Source organism: Ailuropoda melanoleuca, chromosome 4, assembly GCF_002007445.2.
Source record: "Ailuropoda melanoleuca isolate Jingjing chromosome 4, ASM200744v2, whole genome shotgun sequence".
Classification (NCBI taxonomy): Eukaryota; Metazoa; Chordata; class Mammalia; order Carnivora; family Ursidae; genus Ailuropoda; species Ailuropoda melanoleuca.
In genome coordinates, this window is record NC_048221.1 from 40,018,597 (window position 1) to 40,038,525 (window position 19,929).

A 19,929-nucleotide genomic window follows, 5' to 3' on the forward strand; every position below is an offset into this window, starting at 1 on the left:
TTCATTGAAAGGTGAACTTCCGTGAAAATAAGTGAGATGTTTTCATTGTTATTACCTTGGAAAATATACCCATCGTTTCTTCTCCCTTTTGTCATTCCTTTACATTCAAATCTTGACCAACATCTACTGTTCTCTCTCTTCAGGATTATCTCATTACTTTGAAATGAATCTCTTGAGCTATGGCATGAGGCAATTAGGAATTAAAAAAAAAATTCTGTATTTCTCATACAGAAGTGGGGAAACAGAAGTAGAGAGTGGCTTTTCTTCCCCCCCTACAGAAAGGCCTAGTCAGGAAGGGTCTTGCATAGAGGCAAACATTTAATTTCTGAAGGGAGAAGAAAGTTTTACTTTTTGTGGTAGCAGTAGTCAAAGACGTCTGTTTTGGTGCTTCCAAACCCCACAGGACAGTCTGTTACTCATGCGTAGTGAGTGGTCCTGGCAGCTGGAGGTAACCTGATGTAGGTAAGAACACAAAACTAGTAATGTTCTCAAAATGGGCTTTTCTTGGATACTCTTCACATGATTCCCTTGTATCTAATATATTTCTTTCTGCCAAGACTCTCTAAAAATTTCTCAGCCATTCCAGACTAATTTCCAGAACCTTCTCTGCATGCTAGACCAGCCCTACCCGGTAAAGTGACTCTGGTTTAAACTTAATTACTGTGATCCATGAGGAACATATATGAGGTCACCAACAGGCCTGTTTACTTAAAGGCAAGAACAATAAAGCTTTTAGTCTGAGATTTAACCATCTTTCTGAATAACATTCTCTATATATTACCACTGGTGTTGACTTATGGCAACATTCTGAGGTATTTGCCATTTGGGTCTGCTTTGAGAGAATACAGATTGCAGCCAGCAGGACTAGGCTCCTTACATGTGCCCGGTATTGTGCTATGGACTCTATCAACATTGTCTTAGTTCTGGCAATTACTTGAGAATATATTCTAAAACAGCTTTCTTATCCTCAAATTGCTCTCTATCCCTTCCCTTGCTTTATTACTTACATATAAGCTCCCTGAGAAGAGGAATCTTAGATCTCTTATCTCAAGACCAGTGTCTGAAACTATCGATGAATTCACGATCCAAACTTTGAGGAAGATTGTATTATTATATGTATCTGGCAAGCAATCATTGAAGAAGAATTCAGCATTTAAAATGCAATAATAACAGTAATATGATGAACCTAGTAAAGTCTGTTACTGAAGGTCCATGAACCAAACTGTGATAAAGGCTTTCTGTGATTACATCATGCCATCTGCCAGGACACTCCTCCAAGGCAGGTCTTTCCATTGGTGCTCTTTCAGTGAAACACTGTCGTAGAGGGGATTAATTTCTTCTCCAAGGCCACGCAGTTATTTAAAACATGGGTAGGATTCCAACTCAGATCTATGACTGGGAACAAATGCTCTTAACAATGAGGTTATACTGCCTTCTTTCCAGTGTGGTCGACTTGCCCAATACAGATGATCTACTGCTTATAATTACTTCAAATAGGATTTTATAATACCTCTTCTTCTAATTATTGTATCTATTATCTCCAGCGGCAGCACAGGAAGAAAAATTAGGCAAACAAAACAGGAAAGGGTCNCTACTTCAAATAGGATTTTATAATACCTCTTCTTCTCCTAATTATTGTATCTATTATCTCCAGCGGCAGCACAGGAAGAAAAATTAGGCAAACAAAACAGGAAAGGGTCAGATGAGATGGTGAAAAATTCACTGACTTAATTCAACAAATATGTACTGAACAGATAAAGATGAGCCATGTACAATGAGGGCACTCACTCTGCCAGAGTTTATGATCCCAATGAGCATTCTGATGTGTGATCATGACATATAGCCTTGGAAGGGCAGCCAGTCTCATATGGGCATTTTGGAAAAACCACTACAACAATCAAATTGAATGGACATTTCACATCCTCATTAGCCAGTCTAGCTATACATTTCAGATTAGCTTTGGGTTTTGGGTTTGTCACATTCTACTGTCTGATGCCAAAATAAATCTGCTAATTTGCCATTCTTATCTTTTTTTTCTTCCCCGAGTTTTCCCAGAAACATCCAATTATACAGTTTCTAATTCTTTCTCTTCCACACAGTACTAATGATCAAGGTGGACTCATCAGGCTCCAAGCTAATTTCAGTGGACAAAATAAGAGTAAAGAATAGGAATGATGACCATCAAATAACAGAAGCACCCTTTCCTACATATTTAATTCTGTGTCAGTGCATTTATTCCATGTGCAAGTTCAAGAGGTAATTATCACCTACATATAAAGCAAGACGTGCTAAATTAAAGCACAGCATTCAAATAAAAACAAAAGCAGAAAAACCTAATGATTTAAATAAGCTATATTCCAATCTGTTTATATCATTCCTTTCAAAAGAATGGTACAATTTACTAATTGATAATTTTGTAATTGCTACTGTGGATTGGTTTTACCTCCAATATTTACTGAAGTGTATCCAACTTATAATGATTATCTGTACATTTTTCATTTTTAAAAAGGGTACAATGCTTCAGAAAAAAAAACCCAATTAAGATTAATTTTAAATTAAAAAAAAAGATGGCATTATATGAATATGAAACAGCAGGGGGATTTTAATTGGAAAAAAAAGAACTAGTAAATCCTACTCATTTTGCATTTTCTTTATTTTATTGAATTATACTGTTACATTTTCATTGAAAATAGTAAAATTATTGAAAATCAACACAAACCACCTTCAAAAAAAGTAAAGAAAATGTATGGTGAAAATTAAACCCAAAGCCTAGAAAATATTTTTCAAACAGACAAATATTTTTATAATTTTTACTTAAAGAATTCTGAAGCTTGGTCAGTCTTATCTTGGATAGCCTTCCATAGAGAATATCAAAATTTACAATTTCAAAGGAAAGCTTCTCAGCTTTGCCATTCCCTGATTTGAATTATGACCAATAATAGAAGCAGAACAAAGTACATTGCAAGTTGGTACTACAAATTCTTATTCAAAATCTCTAAGTTTGATGGATCTGATTTCGAGAAGGATCTAAACATGCCTTAGAGCTCAAGGTTTGCAGTTTGCCTGGGTTAGAATCCTATTTTACTTGCCCTTGCTAGAATGGCCTTGTATAGTGTACTTAATCTGGTTGAGCCTTGTCTTCCTTAACTGTAAAATGGGCTTGATATTGGTACCTAACTGTGATGATTAATTTAGCAATAGTAAAGTGGCTCAGAGTCTGGCATAAAGACAGTGAAGATGTTATCTGACATTATTAATATTATATTCCTATAAAAAGTCTGATACAGAATCATTTTACCCTCTCTTCTAGGAATTACTGGTATCACGTAACTTTATTCTCAGTAGAATGAGATCAAAGGAGAGCTCTAAACATACGAAAAGCAAGCTACCTTCAAATGTTTACTTTTGTCTTCCAGTGTCACATATTTACCTACCGATGAGAAGACTAATGATAAGAGCGTGGTTCTAAGCACTCACACACTCCCAGCCTTTGAAGTGAGCACACCAATAAGCTCAATTCACAAAAGATGAAATTCAGCATAGAGGGTACAGTAGTCACTGAAGATCTGACATCTCTGTAAGAGTAATACTACCATGGTCCCATTCTGCAGATAGGGAAACTGAGGCATACGGAAGTTACTGAATGTGAGCAACGTCACATGGCCCTAATTAATGAGGGTGTAATTCAGACCAAGGCAATATGACCTGATTCTGCTATGTCCAACAGCCTTGGCTTCAGAAGAGGACACGGGCACTGGTTTTAATGGCATAATCTGTTTCTGCATATTCCCTGAGTCTTTCCCTTCATTAAGGTACACTAATATACCTAGTACAACTGTCATAAATTTAAAATCACTCCTCCCTACACACAGATGCGCGCGCGCACACACACACACCCCTGGCACCAGTCCTACACATACTTTCCCTACTTGATTTTCTTGCCTCTAAATGTATCTTGGAGTTTTCATGTAAGAAAACAATTGAAGTATTACTTTAGCATGAATTTTCCTTACATCAACAATAGTATTTAAAACTCTACTAATTATGAACTCTTTTCTAGTATATTTTTTGAAATATTTAGAATACATTACATGACAAGGATGGTTTAGAAAGTCTCAAACACCGGTACCAGGGAGACAGTATAAAGGACTTGATGAGTTGATACTAATCTTAAGAAAATGCTTGTCAAAAATGTGGGTATAGACACCATCAACCAAGTAAAGTCATTAGAAACTAGATATCATAATTATGTAAAGTGAATTTTCTGTTTCCCCTTCCCTCTCTCCCCATACCTGAAATACCTTTAATATAAAAGAGACTGTTTTAAACTGCTGTTTTTACTAAGTCAGTAGGGTATAAAAATTACTTAAAAAATATCCTCTTAAAAGATGGAAAGATTAAAATTTGGCTGAAAAACATAAGAAATGGTAGCATCAGCATAACTATTATGGTGCCCTCCCATTTCCCCCCTTAAAATATTCTTTTTGACCATACCACAATGATTCATGCATGGAGATTTGATTGCTATAAATTTTATTCAAATAATAGAAAATAATACATACAGATAACCATAGGATACACACACAGAATTTAAAGATAAATTTTATACTTTTCAATATGAAACAAAGTACGTATCTCATGGAGATATATTGCTCTAAATGCCAGGAAACAATAGAGTAGTCATCTTGAAAATGGAAAGTATAGGAACATATTATCAGAATTACTAAATAATAAAAAGGTGCAACTCCATTACATGTAGCATAAAATACAGGTATTGGAGAAAGTGTTTCCCCACTTTTTGACTGGAAATAACAATGGCCATATGAAATCTACTAGTCATTCAGATTTTTTCTAGATATATACAGTATATACAGACCTTGAAGAGAAAGTTATAAATATTTTTCTCCTTTGTGTATAATGACTTTATCTCAAATGTAATCTTTCAACGTAAAGTAACATTTCATGATGGTATCAGAATTTTGCTAATTTTTATGCTTTTTTGATATTTAAACTGTTGGTTTCAAATTCTGATATCTTTGTAAAGAAGAACAAGTTCCTGAAAAATGTGAAATTGGTAGGAAAGAGGTAAAAAATTGATTTTGCAATGTCTAACACTCAATCTGTCGATTTTCATATATTCTTTACATATTGCTATGAAGTCATGTCTTCAATAATCTTTTGAAAATCACATATTGAAAGACTGAGTCATACATATCAAAGTCAGCAGCATTGCCATGGTTCTATTACAAATTTAACTCAGGAACTAAAGAGCCTGCCAGACTCACTCTGATAGATGGTTGGATTTCATTAAAAACCAGCTCCACCATCCAAAAAAGAGAGGGTCCTTTAATGGAATCAGAAATTGGAAATGAAGAATTGTGTGAATTTTGTTTAATAGTTGAGTTGAGATTCAGGTCATTCCTTATTTTCTCTACTGTGTTTTAATAAAACCTGAAAGCTCGTTCTTAGGTGTGAAGGAAACAATTACTTTTTAATTTTTTTAATACGTGAGAAAGAATAAAATGGGATCATTTCAATTTTATAATATCATTGAAAAAAAGAAAGCATTACCCATAATAGAATGCAAACTTTAAAAAAAGTAGCTGGTCCTTATGACTTTTATATGGTTAAGTAAATTTTTACTAAAATTTTGCACAGATTCAGCATGTTAAGGATAGCAAAACACTTTCATATTCCCTTCTTTATCTTTTAACAAACAATGCATGGGGCAGGGGCAGGTATGCTAGGTATTATCTCCACATTTCACAGATGAAAAATTGAGAACTAGAGAGAGCAAGGTAAATCTTGTAAAGAATCTCACAACTTTGTCATACCTAAACAAAACAGCACTGTTCTAACCTCTGGTGTAGCATTTTCCAACATTCTTTTGAATCATATGCACCTCTCCCAATCAGGGTAATTTTAAAAATGTATTTTCACCTTTGAGTATTTCAAATGAGCATATCAGGATAATACTGATTAAGTCTTCCAGGCAATGCTGTTATAATGGGAAAATAACGTTTGGATTAAATGAGTTTTTCTACATTAAAAAACAAAGAAACAAACATGTATGTGCATGCGTGTGTGTGTGTGTGTGCATGTGTTTGTATACACATGAGAGCATGTGAGTCTATCCATAGGCAGTGCTTAAAATCATAGTTTACGAAGATCTTTATCAAAAGTCTAACGTAGGTAATACGTAAATTCCTTTGGTTTATCAAGTAAATATTAAGGCATTATTTCAGATTCCCCTAAAAGGATTTACTGGTTTTTTTTTTATTATATTCATATTTTACCTATAGAAAGTTAAAAACACAGAGTTGAAAAAAAACATGCATAATCACTGCATTTCATGAAAGCACTTTTTCTGTAACCAATTAAAGTTCTAGCAAATAATAAAAAAAAAGTTAATATCACCACAAGGCATTTACACTAAAGAACAATACTACAGGTATATAACTTGACACAGCGGGGACACTTGAGATGGCTAAAGCAGAACCTCGGGCGTCCATATCTGTCAAAGATGAGAAACAGCTCGTTAAGAAGGGTCGGACCCATAGAAATAATCAGGGCAAAGGCAGTGCCTCTCCTATCAAACTCAAATCATACCATGAACCTAACCTAAAACCACAAGTTATTATCAGCCCTCATTGTATTTATCAATGTAGCATATATTACTTGCCAAGAATCTCTCTAAAAAAGCTGATGTACTTAAGTATTTTTTTTAAAACCGAATCTACGCTTTGTTCATCTAATATTATTTAACTTTAATTGAACTTGCAAAAACAACTTAATCATTTTGAAAACAATTACACTCTATTACAGACATTTTGAGATAATTCAATGGTTTAATTAAAGAAAGCTTCCTTGGATAAGAGTTTGGGAAAATCTGTGTTTGTTTCTATTTTATGCATTTCTAGATAAATTATTAGGCACAATATAAAACATCATCTTTAAAAAAAAAAAAAGACAATCAATAAAAGCTCCATTTTCTGAGAGAGGGCCTTGTCTGCTCTAGTCCTTGCAAGCTCAGCGGACGGCACATGTCAGGTGAAAAGGCTACTCTTGACTCAGCAAGCCTAAAATGCAAAAATCATGTCTGTTCCCACAAAAGCATAGAAACTACTCCTTGTAACAGTTACACTCTGGCCATATTAGAAGGTGAACTCTACATCCTGCACTATTCTAGGAGTAAGAGAACATATCTTAATTACTTTAAAACCTATATAATAATCATAACAAGCTTAAATTTCTAGTTTTGCTCCGTTGAAGTGCATACAGTTTTTAAAATGCCTATAGTCTGAAATGGTTTTAATAGATTTTTATGCTGTGAAATTCAGTTCTAAGGTAAACGCTTCCCATTTTCTTGTTATAGTTTAGTTATTTGTTAGTTTTAGTCTAAGTATGGCAGTCTTAATGATTTCACATTAAGATAAAGTTCTTCCAGGTTTCCATATCCCTCCTTCTCCTTACTTCCTAATGATGTCAGTCATTTTGTTTTCTAAGATTAAAGAGAGAGCTTTTAATCTTATGCCCAAGATTACAGACCAGGTCAAGCCCCACGAAAGTAAACAGGGAACAAGGTTATTTATGTCACTGAGAACTACAGAATAGAAGACAAGACGGCTTCTACTCTACTTAAACTGAGGTCCCTAAACTCCAGAGTTGAGATTTGAAAGAATAAATGAAATTTCTTCTACCATTGTCACTGATAAAATATGAACGCGAGTCTGTTTCCCTTAACTCTAAAAGTGTAATTTCTATCGTAAAATAGGTTTAATTTGGATTTTGAAAGGAAAAGTTAGCGTGAACCTCCTTCAAAATCAGAAACGAAGAATTTTTTTTAGAAGTGCCTTCTTGGTTTGGCCAAGCAGTTTATGACCTTAACAATGTTAAATTTTCCACTTTTTAAAGAATTGATAAGATTCATGTATAATTTCTAGGAGGCAAACAAAGATCTTAAAAATAGTTCAACATTGCCCTTGAGAAATGCTTAAGAAATTCTGTTCTTTATGGGCAATCCAAAGGCAAATTTAGGCATAGCTCATAAGGAGGAAAAAAAATCAAATTAATAAAGTTTTGCTAAATATTTTTCAATGTCTTTTCTATTTCTTATTATCTTTCTTCATATTTTGTATCACTCATGAAAACTTCTCTTACCATCATCTCTCATATTCTAAAACCTTCTTACCATTCATATGGAGGAGGTCATGGCGAGAAAATGGACAGAAGACATTGACTGACTCAATCTTGGGGGCTCATAATGCTGACGTTATCAATAAGGTAAATGTTGACTTGGACCGACTTACTGGTTATTCTTGGAATCCTGATCTGTTCGCTACTGGTTCCATCCCCTCCATCCGTGGTGGCCTTAACTTCAATAATGTAGTCCTCTTTAATGGGCAGCAAAAGTTCTGCAGACGTTTTGTTTGTGTTCAGCACTTGTACATTATTTTGGCTGCTAGTCCTATAGAACACCTGAAATGCATGAACAAATACATTTATTTCTTGTTGTCTACTCCTACTTTTTTTCACAGAACTGATTATTGCGATGTTACCTCATTTATATTGCTTGTCTTGTTATCTTCACCAGAATGTAAGTGTAATTCATAGCTCTTTCATAGGTCTTAGACTGGGGGTCAGCCCACATTAGAATCATCAAGTCCTCAAAATCAAGGAGGGGAGGAGGAGTGAACTTCTTCTATGGAAGAGTTCAGGGGCTTGGGCATTTGTGAGGTTGGAGAGAGGGGACAAGCCCCTACTGCACTGATCTCAAAAGTCAGACCAACAGATTAGAGCCAATAATTTCAGTTGTTTTTTAAGTATATGGTGAGCATTGGAAGTAACAAAGTAATTGACATCATGAACAATTTATAAACTTTTTGTTCAAAATCATTGCATGACCAGAATTACTTCCCTTAAATTTATAATTAAGTGAAATAAGTCAAGCAGAGAAAGACAATTATCATATGATTTCTCTCATCTATGGAACATAAGAACTAGGATGATCAGTAGGGGAAGAAAGGGATAAAGAAAGGGGGGGTAATCAGAAGGGGGAATGAAACATGAGAGACTATGGACTATGAGAAACAAACTGAGGGCTTCAGAGGGGAGGGGGGTGGGGAATGGGACAGACTGGTGATGGGTGGTAAGGAGGGCACGTACTGCATGGTGCACTGGGTGTTATACGCAACTAATGAAGCGTCGAACTTTGCATCGGAATCGGGGATGTACTGTATGGTGACTAACATAATATAATAAAAAAATCATTAAAAAAAAGAAATCAGACACTTTTGGGGGAAAATACCCTTTTTATAAAAGTTTGATATCTCTATGTCAAAATCAGATTACGGCAACCATATTATCACAGCTAGAAAAATCATTCAAACCTGTCCCTTGCCAGGAACAGGGAAAGAAAGCATTGCAAATATCTTACTTTATATCCCGTTACTTCTGATTCGTTCTCCATTGCTTTAACTTGTTCCCAATTAAGTAACACTTTAGTGTCTGTAGCGTTCCAAACGACATTTCCTGGTGGCTGACTGGGAGCTTGAAATGCAAAATGAGAAAATGAATCAGATTTGAACATGAGTGATATTTTACATAGAACGGATAAATGATGGTCCTCGGAGGCTTATAAAAGGACAAAATCTCTTCGGTAATATGCAGCAGAATCAGAAAACAAAATTAGGAGTAGCTAAATTTCCTTTTAAAAAGGTTTTTCAGTTAAATTGTGAGAATTCCTTTTATCATATTCATCACATCTTTGAGGACACTTCTCACTTGTGGCCGTGGGTTTTCTGGAAACACGTTGATAGTGGAGATAAGGAAATTCCTTTATCCACCACTAGAGGGCCGCTTGTTGATGTACCAAGAAAGGCAGGCAGTGTGACCCACTTTGACACATCCAGACAGAGGCTGAGAGAAATTGCCCACTGAGCAGATTAAAGACGCACAAAATGAAGTGTGGCTGATTTTTAAGCCAGCGTTGTGTGATGAGATAGGCAAAATGGGAGGCAATCAAAGATAAGGGTTACTTATAATAATTCCCATGAAGTAACAGCTAATCGCATAAAAAAATGCAGCAGAAAGCCTATATTTCACTCTTGGTTTTCCAAGTTTTAAATCAATTTTTGAGAAAAATAAGGCAAAACCCTAAAACATTAATGAGAATTCCATTCGATAATGAATGAAATTCTCTGAGGTTTAAAGACTTGGATTCATAGCTTAGTTCCCTCTCACGAACACTAGACCGCATACTCATGCTGGGGGAAGGGAGTTCAGCGGCAGCGCAGACAGGACATTAAAACTCAGTTTCCTGTCAAGCACAAAACAAACACAATATTATCCATTCGGCCACAGCATCACAATTGCCCAAAGCAGTGCTGAAATATGTTGTACTTGTGGATTTAGCCGCAGAATGTGATCTGGTTAACTGAATTTGTAATGGGAAAATGATATAAAATATTGGCTCTGCAGAAAAATTTCTAAACATCATTGACTCATGCCACGAGGGAAAGACGGCTGAACTTACAGATGGGAAGAGGTCTCAGATACATTTATGTGACTAATGACACCAAACAAGACTGTCTTCTCTGCAGATTCTTTGGCTTCGGGTCTGCTCTTTCACACTATTCTATGCTGCCTTTGAAATGGTGCGGTCTGGCATTAGCAACGACTTGAGGTCAGCTCGGAGAGTGCAAGCTGCACTGCTTTGATAACAAAAACGTATACAAGGGCAGTTGCTTTAGGGCTGAAATACTGATGACCATGTTCTGGTGACTCAGTCCAAATGACATGAAGGCACAAGCGTTAGAACATTTTTTCCAAGGTCTGTGATTTCCTGCGTCCTGACAGTACTGCAACAGGACAGGGTCGGCCAGATGCGGCTCCGGGAGCAAAGGCAGCATGGTCTGCTCTACCGAAAGATGCGTGCTTGGGAGGTTACGGGAAACCTGAGTAATGGTGGCTGAATCATCTCTTCCAACACTAGTCTCATAGATGAGATGACTGCAAGTATAACACTGAGGCTTGTCTTGGATCAGTCCAAAAATAGATGAGTTGAATGAATGCAGCCTCAATCGAATACTTTTTGAATAAACAGAAAGATAAAAACAGGAAAAGGGAAAGGAAGAAAAAAATCAAGGCTTGTTCTGGGTCTGATTACTCTTATTCTGAATCATATCAGTGTCTCCTGAGCCTCAGATAATCATGTACCACTTTCATAATGTTTGCTGTCTTTAAAAAGAAGACTCGATTTAAAAACAAACTAACATAGGGGCGCCTGGGTGGCACAGCAGTTAAGCGTCTGCCTTCGGCTCAGGGTGTGATCCTGGCGTTATGGGATCGAGCACCACATCAGGCTCCTCCGCTATGAGCCTGCTTCTTCCTCTCACTCCCCCTGCTTGTGTTCCCTCTCTCGCTGGCTGTCTCTATCTCTGTCGAATAAATAAATAAAATCTTTAAAAACAAACAAACATAAACATCTACCTTAGCTTCATCCCAACCACTAACACTCACACAAGCACGGGCTTGATATGCTAGCTACGTCCTTATGGTACTCTATCAGTGAAGCAGTATTAAGCTAAAAAAAAAAAAGCATTTGTGAACCACCCTCGAATCATCTCTCTTACCATCACTGATAAGAATAACATCATCTGGAAAATTCTACACCAAATAAACCTTCCTTCCATGTTCAAAATCTTATTATTGTTAGTAACTAAATGCTTATTAAACACCATATGGGCATGGTAAAATGTGCTTTAATATAATATAATTTGCTTAATTCTCATTGCATTATAATAATGTCCATTTCTATACATGGGTAATATGGACCCAGAGACTTAAAAAAATTGTACACTCATGTTCATAGCAGCATTATTCACAGTAGCCAAAAGGTGGGAGGACCTTAATTGTCTGTCAACCGATGAAAGGAAAATCAAAATGTGGTACATACATAAGATGAAGTATTATTCAGCCTTACATAGGAAGGAAATTTGCTGACACATGCTACAACATGGATGAACTTAGAGGGTATTATGCAAAGTGAAATAAGCTGGTCAAGAAAAAACAAATTCTGTATGATTCCAATTATATGAGGTAACTAGAGGTGTCATATTTATAAAGACAGAAAGGGGAGTGGTGCTTGCCAGGGGCTGGGGGTTAGGAATGGGGGTTGTTGTTTAATGGATACAGAGTTTCAGTTTTATAAGATGAAAGACTTCTAGAAACAGTTACACAACAACCAATCTTAATGCTACTGAACTGTACATATAAAAATGGGCAAGATGGAACATTTATGTTATGCGTATTTTTACTACAATTAAAAATTAAAAGCAAGAACTTGCTAAGCTACACAACTGATTAGAGGTATTAAATGGATTCAAGCCAGCTCTAATTCCAAAGTCTATGCCACCCATACTATACTGTGCTGAGTACCTGAGGCCTTTTTTAACTCCTGAACAACTGATCACAGATCTGTAAATTATGTGAAAATGAATACTAATCAAGAATGTCACAAAATATACTCAACTTCCACTGTCACAGGAATGCTTTTCCTGATTTCTCAGACTGAAGTGGGGGCTCTTTTCAGATACCAGACCTTTCTTCATAATCTTCATCAAAAGTACATTTTACATTTCCTTGTGATTTTATTTTTATTAATACCTAGTTTTCCCATTAACCTGTAAGATCTTTGCAAGCAGACACAATGTCCAGTAAGGTCTCTGACACAGAGAAGTTGATATGGTCGATTTTATTCACTAGCCCAATGCCTTACCAAGGGTAGATATCAAATTAGATTTTGTACATGACTAATGTTTTAATGTAAAAAGCACAAAGTCAAGGATTAAGGAAACACTTTTACAGTGTTATCAAGAAATAAGTTTGACCCATTTCCTTTGCGCTCTTAAGGAATGATTCATGCAATGAATATTCTGAATGGGGTAAAGATTCAGAGTATTAGTGAAATAATTCACCATGGTGGCAGCAGGACAAGATTTGTTTGGCTGGCCACACTTTTCAAATGCAGCATATCAAAATCAAAACGAACTGTCTAGCTACATGGTGGAAAGTTCTCCAAGACATCCCAACAAATGTTATACATTTTCAAAGACAAAACTGGGAGAGTGAACACTCATTGATAATCAACTTTGAGTCTTGAGATTGAATATGTTCAATTGTACTGAGGCTAAGATGATAAGGAACATAACACAAAGAAAGAACAGAATAAGAAAAAACTTTGAAAAAACTGGTATATTGATTAAATGACTTATTCAAGAAACATCTATGTGTAAGGGTTAAGAAAAAAATGAATAAGGAGGTGACAACATCTGGAATAGATTTTGAAAGGCAAATTATGATGTACTGTATGATGACTAACATAACATAATAAAAAATAAAAATAAATAAATTAAGAGGCTATCTGAAAAAAAAATGGGGAGAATATGTAAATAGATACTTTCCAAAGGTGGTATACAGGTGGCCAACAGACACAGAAAAAGTTGTTCAACATCACTAATCATCATCAGGGAAACATAAGTCAAAACCACAATCAGCTATTACCTCAAAACTGTTGGAATGGCAATCGTCCCAGGGACATACACCAGGTGTGGTCAAGGGTGTGCAGATGAGGGGTCCTAGTGCACTGTTGGTGGGAATGGAAAATTGGTGCAGCCACTGTGAAAAACAGTATGAGTTTCCTGAAAAAATAAATACAACTACCACACGGGAAAAAAAAAGAGAAAAGAAAAAAAAAGGCAAATTATGATTTTTATATATAGAAGTGAGAGAGGGAAAGGTATCCAGCACAAGGATAAACATATGCCAAGGCACAAAGGCAGGAAACAACAAGGTACAGCAGGGAGCGCAGAAGTTCAGACTGGTTACAAGGTAGTGGGGAGGAGAAGGGAGAGAGCAGATGCAGTTGAAGCAGCAAGTAGGAGCAGATGCTGAGGGTTCAGGAGACCAAAGGAACTAGAAAAGGAATTTTTTTTTAGGCAATTAGGAAGGCAATAAATAAGTGAAGGGTAGAAAAGTGATACTATCAGTTTTGTGGTTTCATAGATCTTTGTGGGAGCAGAGGGAAAAGGAGGAGACTCTTGGTGGGCGTTCTGTTGGGAAAATCTGGTAGCACTTCATGGAAGAGAGAATAAAGTTCTGTTCACATGATGATGATTGCAGTGGAGTTGGAAGGATGCAACAGACATGAAATTTGTGTAAACTCAATCAAGTCATGATGACTGACATCATATGGCTGCTGGCAATAAAAAGCAAAGCTAACTCTAGCTGATGACACAGACCTTGGGGAACAATGTCTCTACCTGGAATTCCCTTTGACTACATATTTAATAACAATTTCTTATGTCTTAGGGATCCTTCTTAGCACATTAAGCAAAGAGACAGACATGTTCTCTGACTTCTAACCATAGGCCTTGTCAGTGGTTCCCAAAGATCAATATTTCTACCACTATGGATGATTTTAGGAGGATAACATTTTTAATTGGGAATATGTACATATTTTCAAGTTAGGTTAAAAAAAAACCTGTCACATCCAATTCTTGATTCACAGATATAATTCTTTTGGATGAAGCCAATATTGATACATCTGTGGTGATCTACTCTACACACAACACTCAGATCGTTAAAAATTATGTTCCAAATAATGATACAGAACAAAGGCTATTATGCAAACAAAAATAACTCAGATGTTTCCAGCTGCACACAGATGTCTGGTAAGCATCCCAAAATACACAGTCACAATTCAAACTAACTCTGACCTAAGGGAATATTTAACGCAAATAATTCATCTTAAACCAAGTGATCAAGAAAATAATATCACTCTACTAGTAACAGTCACAAAGACCCTGATTAGCTCATTGCAAAACTTATTTTCAGGTATGCATTTTTAAAAAAAATCAGTTAGGTTTATTTTTCTTTGCATTTCATTGTACTGTTTAACTTTTAAACTTTTCTATTCAAATAATTGCTTTGTTTTCATTTTATAAAAAAATCTTATAGCTACTACTTTACAATAAAGAGTATTAGTGATTTTCTGTTTCTACTAAAGGTATAGTTGCTTTTTAAAATAAATGTATCTTATCAAATTAAAGAAATGTATTAGGAAAATGATAATACAGGTTGCTTGAGTCTATGGCTAAAATCATGTAAAACAGAGTGACTGGAGATGGCAAAATACTGGGCAAATTAGGAACAGGCTGAGTTGGCTCATTGCATGATCCAATCTTCCCTTTAGCATCTTCATTCCCATTTGTGGTTTCCATCCTCACCAAACATTCACTTACCTTGTATTGAGCCTTAAATGTCCTTCTTTTCTATCTTCCCAGGGTCAAACCTCAAGTGGGAACCCTTTGCTTCCACAATCTCTAGAAACAGGCTGCCTACACTTGTCTGCCAGGAGTTGTCTTGTAACAGAACAGAAAAAATCTACCTCATATACATCAGACCAAGGCCTGGAAGCACTGTGACCATTTACAAGGCACATGTCCTGATTGCTGATTGCTCGGCAATATCACATGGGAGAGAATGGGCCTTCTCTGATGGACAGAGAGAACGGCTGGACCTAAGAAAAGACACCCCAGCCATCCATCCCTGCCCATTGACACCTGCCTGGCCATGGAAGGTATCTGACTGGACATTTCTCTTTTAAAATAAGTACTAGTTTGGGGAAGTTTTATATATTTTAAGGACATCTTATTGACATATCTAGGTAAGTAATACATCTTGATGGAATAAATCTGTACAATGTAACTGTTTAAACTTGTTATTTCTCTAAAGGCTTGAGGTGGTGGATGCTGAGGGAAGGATGGGAGGGAGGAAGGGTGCAGACATTGGAAGCAGGTAGTTCAGGGATCTCTAGAGGTCTCTCAGCAACCTGAGCTGTATTCTTAGATCCTCTGGAAACATCTCGTTGATGATCCTATTATTGGCTGGTAGGGTTGATTGCATTATTGTTTTAAGTATTTTGAGGTAGATTGCATTGTTTTTTAAGATCTTTGCAAGTCCTCTGCCCTTTACTCCTTGTGGGAAGATTATATTTCTCTCTCACTGACATTCAGCTTGGCCATGGGATTTGCAGTTCCCATGCCTATAGGAAGACATACTTCTGCTTCTTGCTGGCATCCCACAGACATCAGGCTTTGTCATGTGACTCCTTTCGACCAATGGAATGTAAGCAAAAGCGAAATGGGTCATTCCCCAGTGGCTGCTTCCAAAGCCACAGAAGAATCTGGTCAGCCCTTCTTTTTTTGCTCTGCCATAGATCAGCACAGCCCAGTGAGTGCCTGCTCCTTCAGTCTGGGTCCTGGAGTGAACACGGCATGGATCAGATCTGAATGTTACTTGTGGTGGACATGTAGGATGAGTGAGAAATAAACACTTGTAGTTTGAAGCCACTAAGGTTTGGCGGTTGGATACCGTGGCCTGGATTAGCCTAATCTGACTGGTACAGCTATTCACCAGTATTCTAAATAGCTTTGATGCAACACTATACATTTTTGTAAAGGCAGGGAGACATGGGATACTGTACATTAATATAGCTTATCTGTTAGGACTTCCAATTTCACTTTCCAGATTCTATCCTATGTGGAAGCCCAATTCAGAATATTCAGACCGAGTTCTACACTTTATTAGAACTCGGTCTAATACATAGTCTACATTTTTAAATTTTTGGTAAATTACATCTCAACTTTCACACTGTATAGATTTTTCAGCTCCATTTCTACTGTTGATAGTATATGCTAACGTAGGAAAAATATGACAAAACTAATTTAATTGTAGTAGAAAGGAAGCATATCACTACATAGTGCAATACTAATTGGCAGGCTGCAAAATTATTTCAATAATTTCAAATGTTGTAACAAAAATAGTATTATGTTGAAGGCTTTTATTATTGTTCTTTAAGCACCCATTATGATATCCTCTGTGTATTTGATTAATAGACTCCTCAATGTCAGCTTTATAGATTTTACTTTGTCTTCAACCTCTTGCCTACAAGCAAGTGATAAATACAAGGTTGTTGACTGCATGAAGCTAGGAATATAAGGCATGTCTACCAATAGGAAAATGGTTAAATTGTGGTACATTATCACAATGTAATAATATACACACACTAACATATTTATGAAAAACTATTTGTGACAATGGAAATAGCTATGATGTATAGGTATCTAAATATATAGTGTACTTTCACTGTATAAGACAAAAATTTATAGAACATAAGTCTGAAAAGAAAGTCCAACATTAATGACAGTACTTCTGAGTGATAGAATTATGGGTGATTTTTATTTTTTTCCCTACAATTTTCTTTTTTCCCAAATTTTCAACAATGAAGAAATTTTCCTTTATATAATAAAAGTAGAGGCTGTTAAGAATATTACTGTCTAGAATTTTCTTTTTTTTTTTAAAGACTTCATTTATTTATNTTAAAGACTTTATTTATTTATTTGACAGAGAGATAGAGAGAGCCCGAGAGCACAAGCAGGGGGAATGGCAGAGGGAGAGGGAGAAGCAGGCTCCCAACTGAGCAGGGAGCCCGATGTNAAAGACTTCATTTATTTATTTGACAGAGAGATAGAGAGAGCCAGAGAGCACAAGCAGGGGGAATGGCAGAGGGAGAGGGAGAAGCAGGCTCCCAACTGAGCAGGGAGCCCGATGTGGGAATCGATCCAGGACCTTGGGATCATGACCTGAGCCAAAGGCAGATGCTTAACCGACTGAGCCACCCAGGCACACTTAGAATTTTCAATAGTGAGTGATATTTCCATAGTGGTGATGGTAATTTACTTTCAAAATGTGGAATTTTAAGAACATATGCTTGCTGTGATTAATTATGCAAGACTCAACAGTTTTCTTAATTTTTTTCTTGAATCCTTGATGATAATGAAGTGATTTAGTGGTAAGTGGTTGGTCTCACTGGTAGGTAGAAACTGTACTTTGTAGTTGGAGTTCAGTTAAGTTGAACATCAGCATTTGTCATTAAACTGCTTAAACATGTGACATTATGAAGGGATCAGGTCACCAAAAGATACTTTCTCCCAAATAATGAGACATAGTTGTCTCAGAACCATTAAAATTATTACAAATAAACAAATGACTTATAATAGGAAATTCACTCAATGTGCAACTATACAACAAAAAAATCTTCTTAAATCATCTGAAACTCAGAAAAGACTTTTCCTGGGGTCCACCTTGGAATGTTGGGGAGGGAGATCTTTCTTTAAGTGACTGGAAATTTCCTTGACCAAAATCTTTCCTTCTTTGGATAATAAAAATAATAAAATTTGTAAACTATAAGCAAAACATTTAAAATTTTCTAGAGAATTTGTAGGCAAGTGGAAGATTTCCAAAAAAGTGTCAAAGCTGCTACAAAGTAAAGTTCATAAGATTTACACATTTGGCCAGAGGAATGACTTGATCTTATATTAGCTAAAACTCCCTGACTGAATTCTGTTCAAGTTCAATATTATATTATGTCTTGTTTCAGAACTTACAACATCAGAAATCATTTTGTTGAAGTCCACAGACAAAAAACAAAACAAAACAAACAAATAAAACCAGCCCTAAATCTGAGGAACATGCATTAGTGAACAGTGTATTATATAGCTGTCTCTGTGATTTGTGGTACATCATATAAAGATATGAGTAGTGCACATACATATCTGGGATGTGATACATAGAGGACAAATAACATTAAGTCACATAGAAATTCCCTTTATTTTTCCTATTAGCTTGAAGAGAAAGCTGGATTTGGAGATACTAGGTTTTTAATATCTCTTTGATACTAACATCATAAAGAGGAAGCAGGGTTAGAGGTTTAAACAGGCAAGAGCATGTTGCTAGTATTAGAAAATGGAGAGTGGCTTATTTGTTCATTGTATTTATTACTATTGATTTTATTACTATTTAACTTATTATTTCGTTAGCATCTATTTATGGCAATGATACCAGTTTCCATACTTGGCTGGTTTCCATTTTAGTTTTAAGTTTATGAAAGCAAAAATTATAAGCTAATTTTTAAAAAAGATTTTATTTATTTACTTGACAGAGGGAGAGAGAGAGAGAGCACAAGCAGAGGGAGCAGCAGGCAGAAGAAGAGGGAGAAGCAGGCTCCCCCCTGAGCAGGGAGCCCAATGTAGGGTTCAATCCCAGAACCCTGGGATCATGACCTGAGCCAAAGGCAGACACTTAACCAACTGAGCCACCCAGACGCCCCTGTAAGCTAATTTTCAAGACAAACTGTTAGGTACATATTAGAGGAGGCCCAAAGGAATGGCAAAAATTGAGAAGACAGGTCACATACAAAATTTGGGAAACTTTGCATTGAAATATTTCCTAAGCCATAACTTAGACAATATAATTATATAATTAAATTATACATACAAAAACTCCAGAACTTCCAAATTATGTATTTGAAGCAGGAATATTCATTTTATCAAAAACTTCTGAAATCTTCTGACTCATATTCCTTTAGTGTTTGTTTTACTCATATTACCTTTATAATTCCTTAGGACACACTTGATTGGTTTCCTTACATTTAGGCAACTGATTTTAGTTCAACTTACATGGATAAACATTCCATTTGCAAAAGCAAAAACTCAAGTGCAAAACATTGTACCATTTAATATTATTCTGTTTTCTCAAGTGGATATACATGTGTAATCATCACTGAAGGAAAAAAAAAAGTATCCCCTTGTTCCAGGGTAAGGTCTGGGCATGGGATTCAGGCAGTCCAGGGAAGGTTTTCTAACAACTGGCCATAACAACTGGTTCTGGGATGAGCCAAGAAGAACCATCCTTGGCTCTGAATGGAGTTATCAGAAAGGAGTAGTCCACTATCCCCAGGGTGTTTAGTTGACAGAAACAAGCCTTAAGGTGCAAATAGTAATACCTCTACCCTGAAAAGGAAACATG

General features: G+C 36.1%; 1 protein-coding gene across 1 annotated transcript in view; it reads right to left on the reverse strand.

The window, feature by feature from the left end:
- Positions 1 to 4,527: 4,527 nt before the first annotated feature.
- The window catches only part of CNTN3 (contactin 3), a 331,370-nt gene continuing 315,968 nt past the window's right edge, over positions 4,528 to 19,929 (reverse strand). Inside the window, exons 22-24 of the mRNA XM_034658650.1 lie at positions 9,437 to 9,549; positions 8,310 to 8,478; positions 4,528 to 6,514 (exon numbers count right to left, since the gene is read on the reverse strand). Of these exons, the coding sequence (XP_034514541.1) occupies positions 6,414 to 6,514; positions 8,310 to 8,478; positions 9,437 to 9,549 (383 nt within the window). The 3' untranslated portion in view covers positions 4,528 to 6,413. The remainder of the gene's footprint in view (positions 6,515 to 8,309; positions 8,479 to 9,436; positions 9,550 to 19,929) is intronic.